A 14,471-nucleotide genomic window follows, 5' to 3' on the forward strand; every position below is an offset into this window, starting at 1 on the left:
TCACTGAGTTTACTTTCTGGACTTAATTCCAGAGCAGCCCAGTTGTTGCTCAGCGTTGTCTCTCTATTTCAATAGGGTGTTAATCCAATAATAATAATAATTTTTAAAAAAAGGAGCTGGCTAAGTCAAGATACAATCTAATTTTGTGTTTTTAATACTCTGGCTATCAGTCCCCAGTGACTGCCGAGCACTCTTCAAAGAAAACAAAGAGCATTGATTCCATTTGTTCCCATGAGCTGCAGCTTCTTAATAATATCAAGTGAAGATTTATTTTCTGAGCACCAAACCAAATCAAGCAGGGCAAACCCTTTAATTCGGAGGGTGCCTCTCCCCCGTTTGCAGCCTCCTGGCTTATTCCAGAGCGACACTGGGTAACTATTTTTGCAGAGGAGCTGAAGCAGTTAGGTGTTGCACCACAGACTTCGCGGGGAACCAGCACGCCTGCCTGATTGACTGACAATAAATACATTTATCCCAGCAATTTCTTATTTCCCTGAGAGTCTATGATGTTTAGCCAGCATGCCAAGAAGCTAATAGATATTATAGATCCTTTCTTCATGGGTTTTTGGGGTTGTTTTTTTTTCCCCAACAGCCATTCAAGTGCAAAATCTAGTTGTTAAGGCTATGAAAATAGATCCATAAACTTAACAGCGCTGGAGTCCTCATTAAAACTACCCTGCTTGTGCTCTACACAATGCTGGAGTCTCACTCTCTTTGCTGTTATTAGGCACTTGGCTGTGACCGGTTTGATGTAATAATTAGGAACTGACTTGTTATAACTGAAAAGACAGCTCTGATGTCAGTGGGACTTACAAACACTGTGTCAACGCAGGTTTATTATTTTTTACTACATTTACTCATAATGTAAAAATAGCAGCCAGTCTATTCTTTCTTTGGGAGTTTATTCGGGTCCAACGCAGCTATAATAGGCTCTTCTTTGAGAGCTGGTGATGAAGCATGAGAGCGCTTCTTCTCTTTGCTGAACTCATTCATCTCAATCAACAATCTTGTAACCAAAAAAAGGGGGGGAAAGGGAGATGGTAGCACAGCAATGGTGAAGCCCCCGAACATGGATCGATGCCTTTGTTAACCTGGAGTTTCTGAGCTTTAGTATCTCTGCTTTATGAGAAGGCAAATCCTAAGCGTGCTGTTGAAGCAGCCATCCCTAAATTCTGGGAGAAAAGTTGGGGAATCAAATAGAAAGGGAATTATCCGGAGCTAAATTTGTGTTCTGGATATGTGCCTCCCGCCTCCTCTTATGAGATCTCCCTCCTGGGTCTAATGCTGAGTGAGGGTTAGACTTTTTCCTTCTTTTTTTTTCTTTCCCACCTAGTTCTTTGTCATTTTGTTTTGTAATTACTTAAGATTTTTATAGCTCTACTGGAAAGATGACAAAATTGCAGAAATGTTGCTCTAACCTGAAATGAATACTGGGAAGGTCATTGCTCTTTGTATTAGGTGAACCTTAAATGTTATTAGGACTTTAAATTGTTTTTTATTAAATGTTATTGTTCAGATAAATCATATGTGGGGATGCTGGACAATGTATCTGTCTCCCCAGCTGTCTTATTTATTGGCTTATCTTTTTAAGACTATCAATTTGTCTGTCTGTCCCTGCTCTGTGTCTGCATATTCCCTGGCTTTTAATGACCTATAGCTGCTTCTTGATATTATTTGAAGACCCATTAGAGCTCTTGCTGTCCAGCTGCTATTACAAACCAGATACCTTAGGCGGGGCAGTGCTCCTTCCCATCTCCCAAACAGCAGACGAGTCATAAGCATCTTACTATGGATTTCTTTTTATTAAAGTTGTATATCTCCCTCTTCCAAAACCCTGTGACTCGGGAAGCCCAGCCAAGAGCTGTCTCTCCCGGGGGATGCTTGTTCCTACAAGTCTCATTGCTCCAACTGCCTCCCCCATTCCTTGCTCTCATCTAATTTGTCTCTCAATTTGCTGTAGGTGCCGTCTGCTAATAAACTCTCCCTTTGCCCTGACCATGAAAGAGAGAGGCGACCGTGGGTAGCAGCATGGCTTGCAGCTAAAGGCTTTGGGAACTCGATGCTCAGCTGCCAAAGGGCAGAGCCAGACAGAAATCCTCGCCTGCAAGTGCCTCACCAACTGCTGCAAGACACAGGGGGAGAAGCAGCAAGGCCAGTGCTGCCCCTGTCAACCCACAGAACTCCCCCCACCCCCAGCATCCTGCTGGGACCGCTGCGGATCTGGCCACCCGACGCGTTACTCTTGACACAACCATCCTTTGGGAGGAAGGAATTTCAGCTCCAAAGAGCCTCCCTTGTCAGAGTTGTACTGATGAGCAGATGCTGTATTTATTTTATGTATTAATGCTCAAAAGCCCCAATAATTATTCAAACCCACAGTTTAAGGCACTTTCCAAAGCGACGCGCTTGCAGCAGACAAGAAGGTTGAGGAAAACCTGACCCAGCACCATCTCACGGCATCTCCAATTTACTCCTATCAAATTTCATCAGCGACTCAGAACTTGATCTTTCTATTGATTGACTGGAGTCACCTCTAGATATTTTCATGCTGATTTGGAAGCCCTTTCATACAATAAAAGGAAGGGAAAAATGAGGTTAAGGAAGACTTTTGACCACTGATCAGCAACTCCAGCCAAAACTTTCCCAATCGAGTGATTTGCAAAGTTGGCCTCTGCTCCCAGAGAAACTTTCCACAGCTGAACACAGCAAGCAGAGTGGGATCCCTCCTGTCATCATCTAGATCTCCTTTGACTGGATCACTTTTAGATGAGGAGTTTCCATGCTGATCCTGAGAGCAACCCCTAGCCCAGTCGCTGCCTTCCTCGGGACTCTCGGCACTGCCCTCGCCCAGGGACCCCGCGCCTGGCTGCAGCTGCCATGCTCTACCTGGTTGCTCTCCTCTTGCACTGTGTCCCCTTGGCCATGGGACAGTATGACATTTGCAAGTCCTGGGTGACCACGGATGATGGCCCATCATGGGAGTTTTATGCTTGTCAACCCAAGGCCATGCGGATGAAGGATTACGTGACGGTACGGGTGGATCCGGCAGGAATCACTTGTGGGGACCCCCCGGAGAGATTCTGCACCCATGTAAGTGTTTTTCCCTCCTCATTTGATGTGTTGTAACTGACTCTGCGTGCAGGTGGCCAGAGGCAGCATCCTGCTGAGATGCCACCGTAAGGACCTTTCAGTTCAGGGTGAGAAGGGTGGGGGGCTTCCTTGACCTCTCAGTCTGCTCGTTTGCCAAATGGGGAGAATGTGTCCTGGCTCCCTGGTGCTGTGCTGATGGGAGGTCAGCCCTAGAGCAGGGACCGTGCTGGTATGCTGTGGAGGGGACATGAGGAGGAGCTGGGGAGGGCTGAGCAAAACTCTGCCCGCAGGGAGCCTGGGCTCCTCTGAGCACATCCCTCTGCTTGCTAAAGCCCGTGGGGGGTGTTCAGAAATCCCATCCCAAAAAGGCTGTACTGGCACTGGAGTTTTATCTGAGGGCAGCACACGAGTAAGAGCGAGGGGCAGGGTGATGGAGGCCAGTGTGGCTCCACACACCAGCAACTCAAGCGGTCAGTCTGAGAGCCACAAGGGTCACTCCAGTCCCAGAAAAGGCAGCCCTCCCTCTCTTCCAGCCTCCACACAAGAAAAGACTCTCTGGACAGACGCTTGCCCTTGTAGTTAAAATCTTTAACTTATTTTCTCTTTAATATTAATCATTGCATTTCATTCCCTGCACCACAAAGCTCAGCAGGAGCATTTGATTTATAATTCACAAGGCTTTACGTTGTTAAAAAGAGTTCGGGGGTCAAAGCAAAGAGCAAAACAGCATGGCTGCAACATCCCCTCCCTGTGTCCTCCAGCACCGGTCCAAGCACATGTGTAGAGCACAGTGACCAACCCAGTCCGTGGTGACAGGGTTTTTGCTGGGGTGAGCACTGGGCAAGGACTGTAGTAGCCTATTATCTGTAATAAGAAGGGGAGTTCTCCTCTCTCTACATCACTGGAAGAGGGGACAGGAGTCCCAGTTTCCTTTGCCATCGTTACCCAGACTCAGGTACCCCTGTGCCTCAGTTCCCCACCCAGAAAACGCACACATGTACAGGAAATACCCTGTGCCCAGCCAGCCCGGGAGAGCTCTCAAAAACCCAAGAGAAAAATGCTGCTTTGATACCCAGAGATGACAAACATTGATGACCATCACAACATGCCACTGCTATTTATCTACCCCGTTCTCCCCAGCCAAAGGGGTCTCATTAGAAGCAGGAAAGGTATTTTCACTAAGTCCCAATAAGAAGCAGCCTTCCCTTTTAAAAGTTCATTTAAAGAGAAAGATTACGCCAAAGGTTACAAATAAAACAATTAACTATCGATGGGCCAGCCTGGGCTTCCATTTATCTGACTGGCTGTGGAAGGATTAAAAGGTGAACAACAGATCTGCTACGCTCCCTGCTGCTATTCCCAAACACTCTCTGCCTAAGGATGCTCCAGACTTCGGCTCCACTGACCTCGGAGGAAACAAAAGACACAAACTGCAATCAGCTCTCTACATCTCTTGGTTCAGTCAATACTGAGCTAAAAACTCCTTCTATTCTGGGCACCAGCAGTCTCTCCTCGTAGCGTACGCCTGCCATGTGCTGTGCCGCTTGCAAACACCGTGTACAGCCGTGAATGGGAGTTACAAACACGCACAACATGGATTTGCCTTCCTGTCCCTGCATCACCCCAGGGCGCACGCCTGGCCCGGCTCCCATCTCCCAGACAGAAGCCAGGAATGTCCCTGAGCAGTTCCCTGATAAAGAACCACTCTGAGAACAGGAGCAGTATCTGGCAAGCTATTTTTTCTTTAGATTTTTGGGATAGGTTTGTGAAATCCCATGGCCTTTGCTCCCCCATCATGCACCAGCCCCAATCTCTCCAGGATGTTGCAGGGGTTTAGAAGCAAAGTAGGTGGGCAAGGAGCCCACCCCGCACGCAGGGCAGGAGGTGGCTGTAGGAGAGATCCAAACTCTGGTCCAGCCTCAGGACCTGAGAGGTGTGTGCTGGGAGGCCATTAAGGCACCTTTTCATGGCCTCTGTCACAGAGTGACACTGCTGAGCAGCCCTGTTTGGTCAGTAGAAAGGGGAACCAGCCAGAACCAGCCTCTCCATCGCCAGTCCCGGGTGGTGACTTGACACCTATTGACATGCAGAGAGAGGTGAGCGGAGTTTCGCTACCCCGGCACGAAGGAAGCGCCGCACAAAGATCAACGGTGCTGCCCACCGATCATCACAACCCCTCAGCCCCAGCCCCTGCTGTGAGGGGGGGTTAGCAGCTGGCATGACCCCCATGCAGCTCCGTGCCGGATCCCTTTCGGATGCCTTTTGATGACCTCTTATCCTTTCTCTTCAGGGTTTAATTATTTCTATGTAACAGGTGGGTTCTCATAAGAGCTCGGCTTTCCAGCAGAGAAGTTCTTATGGTGGCTATATTGCTTTCTTAGGTGTCTTTCAAAACAGCAGGGTACTGTCCATGCAGTTAAACTAACGTTGCTCAGAATTAAGCCCAGCCCAGCGGGATCCCAGAACAGTTCAGACCACTGAAATAAAAATTAAAGACACCCACACCCCCCTCCACACTTAAGCAGACAGATGAGAGGGAGCTGGGCAGCATCCCTGCATGGGGCATCGCTGCGGGCAGGCAGGGGATGAGAGTCCTGGGGGAAGTCAGGACCCTGTGAAACAGTATGTTCTCTGAGGCTGTGCTGGTGCTGGGGAGGCATCACCAGAGCCCCTAGGATCACATTCCATGGTTTTAACAACTTCTGAGCAGCACTCGCAGAGACTTCTGCAGAAAGGGGTGCCTGGGGGGTTGCAGGAGTTACTGGGAGCATTGTCTGTTCTGTTCTAAACAATTTGAATCACATCTGGCTGCTCCTTTCCGGTTGGGAAGTGTTTTGCTGCTCATTAAAGTTGAGGTTTTTTGCTTTTTCCCCAGTTTCTGAGCCTTCTGCTATCCATGCCAATGCCTTTTGGGCAAGGTCACCTGAAAAATTAATTGTACTTCATCTTCTGGCAGGGCAGGGGGGTGGTGTGAGCAGGAATACGGATGGATAAGTAAATAAAAGCGTGCCTGAAGGCTAATAGGGAACAGATCTTTGAACAAGGGATGTCCAGGGAAGGGTCACAATCCCACCCAGGGCACATCCCGGACTGGCCAACGGCGGATTTCCAATGAGAGGGGTTTGCAGGGCAGGCACAGCTGGGGAACAGCAAAGCTCTGCACGGGGCAGAGGTGGGATGTGGTGCTACTTCACCATCCTGTCCTCCCCGCGAGGAGGAGGATGGCAGAGCTGGCAGGGTGCTCCCAGGTGCTGAGATGCTGAAGCACGGAGCAGGGATCTTGGAGAGTTTCACATGGAAGCATGGGCACTTCACACATGGGATAAAAACCCGTGTGGGTTTTGCAGGCAGATCACACACAGGGTGTGGGAAGTGGGGAGCAGACACCAACCACCCCATGCCTGATCCCTGCTCCAAGTAGGTTTTTAGCTCAAGGGGCTTCCAAATCACCCTCACAGAAGTGAGGAGAGGCGTCCACAGCAGACTGCCCAGAGCCATCGCTGAACAGCATCGCTGCTCCTGGACACCCCAGGGAGAGCTCCCACACCCAGCCAGCAGCTCCCCACTGGTGTGGGAGCCCTTCCCCCTCTCCCAGAGGTGTCGGGGCCATATTTCTCCTTCAGACACTGCTCTTTGATGCCAGGCTGAGCTCTTAGCCCGTATTGATGGGTGAGGGGTATTTTTATTTGGCGTCAGCATTGTTTCACCAGCTAATAGAGCTTGTTGATTTTTGGCACGGGTACATGAAAGGAAAAGGCTTTACTTATTTATTCATTACACATTCAGCCAAATCTGATGCTTAGTTTAATTCTTAGCTAAACTTTTCTGAATGACACGTGGTTACAAGGCTTGTACTAAAGAACTATTTTTCTTAGTAGACCAGGCACTGAAACTGGGAAAAGCAGACAAACTTTTGGGCACAGAAACCCTTCTTCCCTACATTCTTAGCCCTTCCTCATCACATCTCCATACCCCTGTTTAGGCACAGGCAAAGGATTGTGGGTTTGGGGATGGTTAAAACTGAAGTCAAAGTTTCTGAGGTAAGAAGGCAAGTGGAGATGTGTTTCAGAGATGCTCTTTCAAAAGTGTTTTTAAAGATGCAGGATGATCTGGTGTTTAAAGGATGGATTCATCCCTTCTGGTACCCTGAGCAGACAAAACCCAGAGCCCTTCCCCAGCCTGACAATCCCATGGGATGTGCCCATGCTGTCCCGGTAGGAGAACCGGGAGGGCAGAGCGTGACGGGTCCTTGGCTCAGAGGGTCTTTGGGCTGAGTGGAGCCCATAGACAAGTCAAATGAAAAAATCCTTTCTGAGAAAAGTGGATATTCTCTCTCCCCCTCGAATAAATCATTTCTTCCCACCATGGACTGCAAATCCCTCATTGGCCTTAGCAGAGAGCTGGGAGTCAGAGCTCCCCTCCGTCCTTCCTCGTGGGGTCTCTACAGCATTGGGGACAATTATTTTGCCTTTATGCCAAAATTCAGCAGCACAAGAAATCAACTCTCTGCTGCCAGATTACCCATGACATCTCAGTCAGGGTTATGGGATGGGAAGACACATCTTTCTTTTCACATCTGTAACCCACCAACAGCTCCTGCACACCCCTTGAACCCACCGGTACGTTAAATTACCTCCTGGAAAATCCTCCCCTTTCCTTTGAGGAGAGCCTGGAAACGGCAAGCTCTGCCATTCCCATCTGTCTGGAGGTTTCCTAATGCACCCCTTGCACCCACCATGGCCCCAAGGTTGGGCCCTTTCAGTTCTGTTCCCACCCTTAATGAGTTCTCAGCACCGGGGCTGCTGCAGAGAACGATGTGATGTTTGAAGTACAAGATCAGCAGCTCCTTGCCCTTGGGGCCAGACCCTTGGATGGTGTGTTATTAGCAGCTCAGCAAATTACACCCTACTGCTCTCCCAGCACACAGGCTACTCCAGAGCATGGCAGGATCTCAGTGTTACAGAAGCAGAGGCTTCACAGAGAACACACAGAATATAATTCAGCTTTAGAGAGTGCTGAGCAAATGGGATTTCCCCTCACAGTCCATAGCAATTTCCTTAAATGCCCAGTTCAGGATTCATCCTGTTGTAAAGTGGGATGCTGCTCCCCTAACAAGGATCATCTCCTCTTGCCAGTGGAAAAGGCACAGTGAGAAAATCAAGCTGTCAAGTACATTTAATTGGTGCAGCGAGCAGAAAGTTTACCCCCATCTTGAAAGAGATGGGGAAAAATAAACTGCTTTTAAGAAAAGCTTTGCTCTTCAAAGGGTCTAGAAAGGAAAAGCTGGAGAGAGCCGACTCCAAAGACTTGCTGGGAAGTATGGCCAGAGCCGGGAGAGCAGCTCTTACCCAGCTCTTACCCTCACTCGTACACCAGCTCCCAGCACTACGGTTTTTCCATAAGCAACTTCTGCAGCTGAAGGGATTCAGGGAAGTCCTTGCTATTTATTTCTTTTTTTAATCCATATCATGTTCTACAGCATAGATACAGTCTCCTATTAGGCTTTAAAAGCAATTCTCCTAAGCCAGCCCAAGGGGGAAGGAGTGCTCTCCTACCACACCCTGGTTTCCCCAAGTCCAGTTTTACCATTACTTGTCCCAGCTGCAGTTTCAGATCCCAAAAAACCTTTTCCTGTCAGGGTTTTGAGGCATGAGGCTGATCCAGCCCATTATCCCACCCGAGTGGCAGCCACGTCCCCACTGGTGCCTCCACGACAGCACCACACCCTGCAGAGCGGTCACTGATCTGCCTGGAAGTCACCTCTGCAGGGTGACCCAAACCCCTTTCCGAGTGCTTGGCTGCAGATCACACACCCAGTGCTGCACACAGTGTTGCTGGGCTGGCTGCAGCCGTTACATGCAGCAAACTGCACAAGTGGGGCTGCAAAACCACGCACGGCACTGGATGGGCACCTCTCCCCCCACCCCATGGTTATGCTCTGAGAAGCACATCCATGGGCAAGTAACGCTGATGTCCTCAGTGAGGACCACCTGAGCTCTGCGGTGGGCTTGTGCCATTGCCTTGGAGACACCAAATCAGAAGCATGCCCACACAGCACCAACACCCCGTTCAGGAGTCAGTCAGCACAGCCCCTTCCTTCTGGTTGCAGAAGCAACCAGACCCCTGCATCCCACCCCTGGGGAGGGGGACAGGGTGGTGAGGAACCAGCAGTCACTCTGTGCACATCTCACACCATCCCTGCCAGGTACAGCAACACAACAACGGCTGGAGGGTCCTGAGGTTAATGAATTCCTCCTCTGACCTAGATGGTGGGTTCCATCAAGCGTGAGCAACAGCAGCTCAGTGGTGCTTGGCTAGCAGAGCCCGAATTTCTGACTTGACGGAGTTATTAGGCACATGAGCTGCTGCTGACCTGCTTAGTGGGAGATCTCCACCGAGATGGTGTGAGCACCACCACTGCTGCTGCCCTCTCCAAGGTGTCCATCTCCTCAGGCACCCAGCCTGCAGTGCTGAGTACGCCCCAGGCGTTACTCGAGTGGTTCAATGTAGGACACAGGTACCTGCACTGGAAAACACCAAAGGGGCTTTTTCCTCTATGGGCTGTGAAGCACTGCTTGGTAACCATCCTGGAGATGTCTGTCACCCCCGAGATAGACATCTCCTGGAGAAGCCAGTGCCTGCAAAGCGCTGGCTAGTCACAAACAGCAGTTTGGACTTGGAGCCTTTGCCCCATGCAGATGTGCCACGTTGTCCCATGCAGCCTCAGACATGTCCCCTGAGCTTCTTGCAAGTCCCCCCCCCAAATTACTGGCAGCGTCACCGGGCCTCACAGAGGGTGCACATTGCAGCACTGACCCAGCACCTGCTCTGCTGCCAAACGTGCCCTTGCTCCAGCGTTTGGCACCAGTGCACCCACACATCTGCTCCACACTGCAAGCAGGCAGGAGCAGGGAAGCCTGAGGCTCCATTGGTCAGTTATCCCTGAGCAGGGTCCAGGCCCGAGGGGATGCTGGCTGGAGCTCGGTGGGCGCAGGCACGCAGCGAGGCAGAGGCCCCAGGTTGGGTCACATCCTGGCTGCCCTCTCTCCCTCCTGCTCACATCTCTGCCAGAGCCACGAACAGAGCAGGGTCCCCTCTGCCCACCCATGAGCAGAGCTGGGTGGCTCCAGCCCCCCCCCCATGCTGCAGCCCAGGACTGACCCCCGCTTTGCCACACGCCGCAGCGTGGGCAATGGGTCTGTGCTCTCCCAGTGCTGAGCTCTGCACAGATGCTGCAACCACTGTGTCCAGTCCTGTCCTCATCACCTCCACATCCCTTTTGGGGGAACATCCTGAAGGAACAGCTAGCACAGGCTCTGCTGGTTTTCACAGCCAGCCTTTCCCCAGCTGCTCCAGCTCCATGGCACTGCCATTAAGGCGTGTGGGGAGCTCTCTAAAGGAGAGGATCAGAGCCCTGCCTTTGGGGACAGCCCCAGCCAGCAGCTAGGACACGCTCCAGCCACCAACAAGCACCCCCTGAGATGCTCCCCCTAAAAAAAAGGCCGCATAAAGCAGCCAGACACTGCAGGCAGGCGGAGTGCTTGATGCAGCAAGACACAGGAGCCTGGAACGGGGCGGGGTGTGGGGGATGTGTGAGGGGGTTGCTGGGGCACCTACCACCCAGCCACCCTCCTCCTGCATAGGCTTTGGGGCAGATACACAGCTCCCTTCAAGCAGAGCCTCCACTCCCTCCCCTTTCCCACCCTCGGCCTCCGCATCCTGCCCTCCCCCATTCAAACTATCAGGGCCTCTCTTAGAGAATGAAATATTAATAGCGGCGTAGCGAGCCTCTCTGCAAAGGCTGCACGTATCGAGCTTACAAGGCGCACAAGCTTTTAGAGAGCAGGACACTTTTCCTACTTCCTAAGCATTTTCTTAGTCCTGAATCAATAATGCACCGGGAGCCCGGCACACGGGCCGCGGCTGCTGTGTTCCTGCTGGTAGGGCCTACGGACACGGGGAGGGCTCTGTAGTGAGCTGCAAGGGCTTAATAATTTGGCAGAGGAGAGATGGGGCGGGATCCAAGCACCTTAATTTGTAGACGAGCTTCGGGGAAGTGCCCTGGGAAGAGCAAAGCTTGCAACTCCTGGGGACAGAAAGTCCCGGTTCGGCGGCGAGCTAAAGAGCAGTCAATGGGATTAAGCGCCTGCGCCTTTGAACGGGTGCCCGCGGTCGCTGGCTCAGGGGTGTCTGGTTCTCCAGCCTCTGTTCTCAGGCTCTAGGTCACCCCGTAATCTGCAGGCTTGCAAAAGGAGCAGTGGCAGGGCCGGCAGCGAGGTGGGTGCGGAGGTGAGCCCGGGGCGCCAGGAGGGATGGGGTTAGAGCGGCTCACCGGGGGATTAGCAGTTCACAAAGAAAGAGCTGCTCAAAAATGATTCCACGGGAGGCCAGGCTGTGGGTGATGTGTGTGTGTGTGTGTGTGCCCAGCACAGGCGAGATTATCTGCTTAGGAGTGGAATTTTCCAGGCAGCGTTAACCCTTGTGTCACCCACAAACTGGCTGCACGGGTGTTTTTCAGGACAAGGTGCCGGGAGTGGATCCAGCAGCAGGCACTGAGCTGCTGCGTGGCCATCCCAGGGCTTTGGGAATGGAAGTGCTGCCTCGAGGTCACCCTGCCAATGGTGACGTCCCTTCTGGCAGAGGTCACCTGTGGATGGGTCTGGTTTCGGTCTCAGGGTTAAAACATGTCACATCACCAGATTTTCTGGCCGTGTCTGGCTTAGCCAGAGTGGGCACGAAGGGATCTGTGTCTGTGCACAAGCGGTGCCGGCTGCATTGCAAGGGTGGAAAGGTGACTCGGGTTGGTCTCCTTGTGCGTGACAAGCAGTATCGCCCTCCAGATCCTCCCTTTGTGGAGAGGATGCTTCCCACCTGGGTGTCAGCCTGCTGCAGAGGTTGTACCACCTATGGTGCAGAGACCCTTTCCATAGAGGCACCAAGCATACTCTGGGCAGAGTTTCTGAGACAGCATGAGGCAAGTGCAGAGATTTCCTCCACCCTCATGGTTTGCCTTGACCCTCACATCAACATTGGGTGTAGGAGCCATCACCCTGCCCAGCTGCATGTGCCTGGTGGGGGGACAACCTTCAGAAAGTTGGACCCCCCAACACTCCTGGTACAGCCTGGACCTGCTCCAGAAACCCTCCGTGCCTCAGTTTCCCCACCTGCAGGTAGGACATTGCACTGCCACCGCACAACCCTGTCTGGCACTATGAGGTTTCCCCACGGCTGGTGGAGAGAAGGACACACTGCTGAGCCGGGATGAAATACGAAGGAGATGCTTCTCGAATTCAGAAGCAGGCTGGAGGGGGAAGGGGGAGAGCAGCCACGAGTTCAGGTTGAATCTCTTCTCTGGCAGAGAGACGGGCCCAAGGGAGCCCAAGAGCCTTGAACAAGCGGCGCGCTGGTCGGTGAATGAGTATCTGCTTCAGGCCAGAGGGAAGAGGCAAAAAGCAAAGGAAAATGTCTCGCTGCGCGCGTCCCGGCGTGTGCTCGCTGAGAGCCGCCCTGCGAAGCCGCCGGGGCTGCTTTCTGCTGACTCACCCCCTCCTGAATCCCGCACGCAGGCAAACCGTGTCCCAACGCCCGTGCCGAGGGGTCACCTTGCACTCCAACAACCTCCGATCCGGGAGGAAGGGGAAGGAAGCGGAGGAGCGATCAATCCCCCAAACCACGGCCAGGGGGGGGAGATGGAGGGAGTGACATTCAGCTGAGCCAGAATTAGCAGCAGATCTGTGGAGGGACCCCATTTCCACCCTATTAATAATTCATTCCAGCTCTGCCTTTACCTGCTCATAAACAGCAAACAGCTTGTTAGTGAGGATGGTTTTCTTCCCTTTTGCTGTCTCTGCCCTAATAAGAGCCCCTTGCAGATGGCTGGGGGGAGGGATGCGGCAAGGGAAGGGCACACCAGCAAGAAAACCAGATCCCCCAAGCATCCCATCCCATTAAGAGTGCCTGCTCTGGACCTCCCTCCCTCCCAGCCAGAGCTCCCTTTCCTTGTGGAGGTGAAGCTGTGAAATAACCCCTCAGCGATCCAAGGATGCCAGAACCTGCCTACACACACAGGCCATTTCAAAACATCTCTTTGGAGGGTTACCACAAAGGAGGGAGCGATGCTGGCAGGGTGTGTGGATAAGGGGGTGCTGGGAGCATTCCCAAGCACTCCAGTGGCTCCTGAGTGGCAGGCACACAGGAAAAAACAGATCTTCTACCATACCTAGGAAATGAGAGCTTCTGGGTTGTCTAAAATATATATAACTTCACCAAAGTGGTATTAAAATAAAGGAGGAAACAGACAATCTCAAAGAAAGCTTTGAGGATTTCATTTCCACAAGGCACAGCTTGCATTCCAAGCATACCCAGCATCTCCTCAGTCCAACACCATGGTGCTGCCCCACCAGACACCCTCCCCAGGCACCAACAGGCATCCCAAACCCATGCCTCCAAAGATGCTTGCAGGGCTCAAGTCACAGCTGTGCTGTGGGGAAAGCACAGAGGGATGGTGTAATTAGTGCACGAGGAGCTGAACCCAGCCAGGCAGCTCCCCATGTCCCCTGGCATCCCCCCCACATCAAGCAAGGAGGGCAAGGACCTTCCCCCAGGGCTCCTGGGAAGGGTCAGCACGGGGCTGTTTGGCTTGAAAGGGGTCTTGTATTTCTCCTCAGCTCTCCCTGTGCTCCCAGCCATCTCTGCCGGTGAGTTATGCCACTTGCCAGCTGTTGGAAATAATCTCTGTAAATTAATTACGGTTGTTTCACCCCTCTGATCCCTCCCAGCCCATGAATAGAGTGAAAATTAATTGTCAGAGTGTATTTCCAGTTGTCTGGGAGTCCCATCCTGGCCACTGGCAGGTTATGGTTTATGCCCTGAAGCATGAGATTTAATTACCCACAAATGTTATTTTTGATCATAAAATCACCTTGTCTTTTCATAAATCCAGGCAGAGCAGTTGACCCCTCAGGTCAGGAGCAGTGAGGGTGAAAACACCCCACGATGATAGTAGGACAAGCTGCCTTTTCTCCTAGGTAAATGCAATTCAGTTTGGGAAGGAGCATCGTGTCCTGGACCAGCTACTGGAAGAAGATCCAAGGAAAGTTCTCAAAACACACACAGCTCAGCACAGCCCTTGTCAAGGATAGAGAGAAAAATCTGTCTAAATCTAGGAAATTTAAACGCAGTGTCAGTGGGGAGGGTAAAGGCCATTGTCACCAGAGCAGGGTCAGGGATGGCATCTTCCCTACCTTGGTGGGTTATTCCCCAGTGCTGAGGTGTGCTGACAGGCATGAGAACAAACCTACAGCCCAACTGGGACAGGGACAGAGGACCCTGTGAAGTGCCAGCTGAGCCAGGGAAGCCCAAGCAAGGGATGGAGGTGAAGC

At 51.9% G+C, this 14,471-nt stretch overlaps 1 protein-coding gene across 1 annotated transcript in view; it reads left to right on the plus strand.

The window, feature by feature from the left end:
- Positions 1-2,877: 2,877 nt before the first annotated feature.
- NTNG2 (netrin G2) overlaps positions 2,878-14,471 on the plus strand; it is a gene marked incomplete at both ends in the record, with an annotated part of 46,195 nt that continues 34,601 nt past the window's right edge. The window contains one exon of the mRNA XM_084272476.1: positions 2,878-3,090. Coding sequence (XP_084128602.1) covers positions 2,878-3,090 — 213 coding nt within the window. The remainder of the gene's footprint in view (positions 3,091-14,471) is intronic.

The sequence above is a fragment of the Gallinula chloropus genome (genome assembly GCF_964237585.1).
Source record: "Gallinula chloropus genome assembly, chromosome: 18".
Lineage (NCBI taxonomy): Eukaryota > Metazoa > Chordata > Aves > Gruiformes > Rallidae > Gallinula > Gallinula chloropus.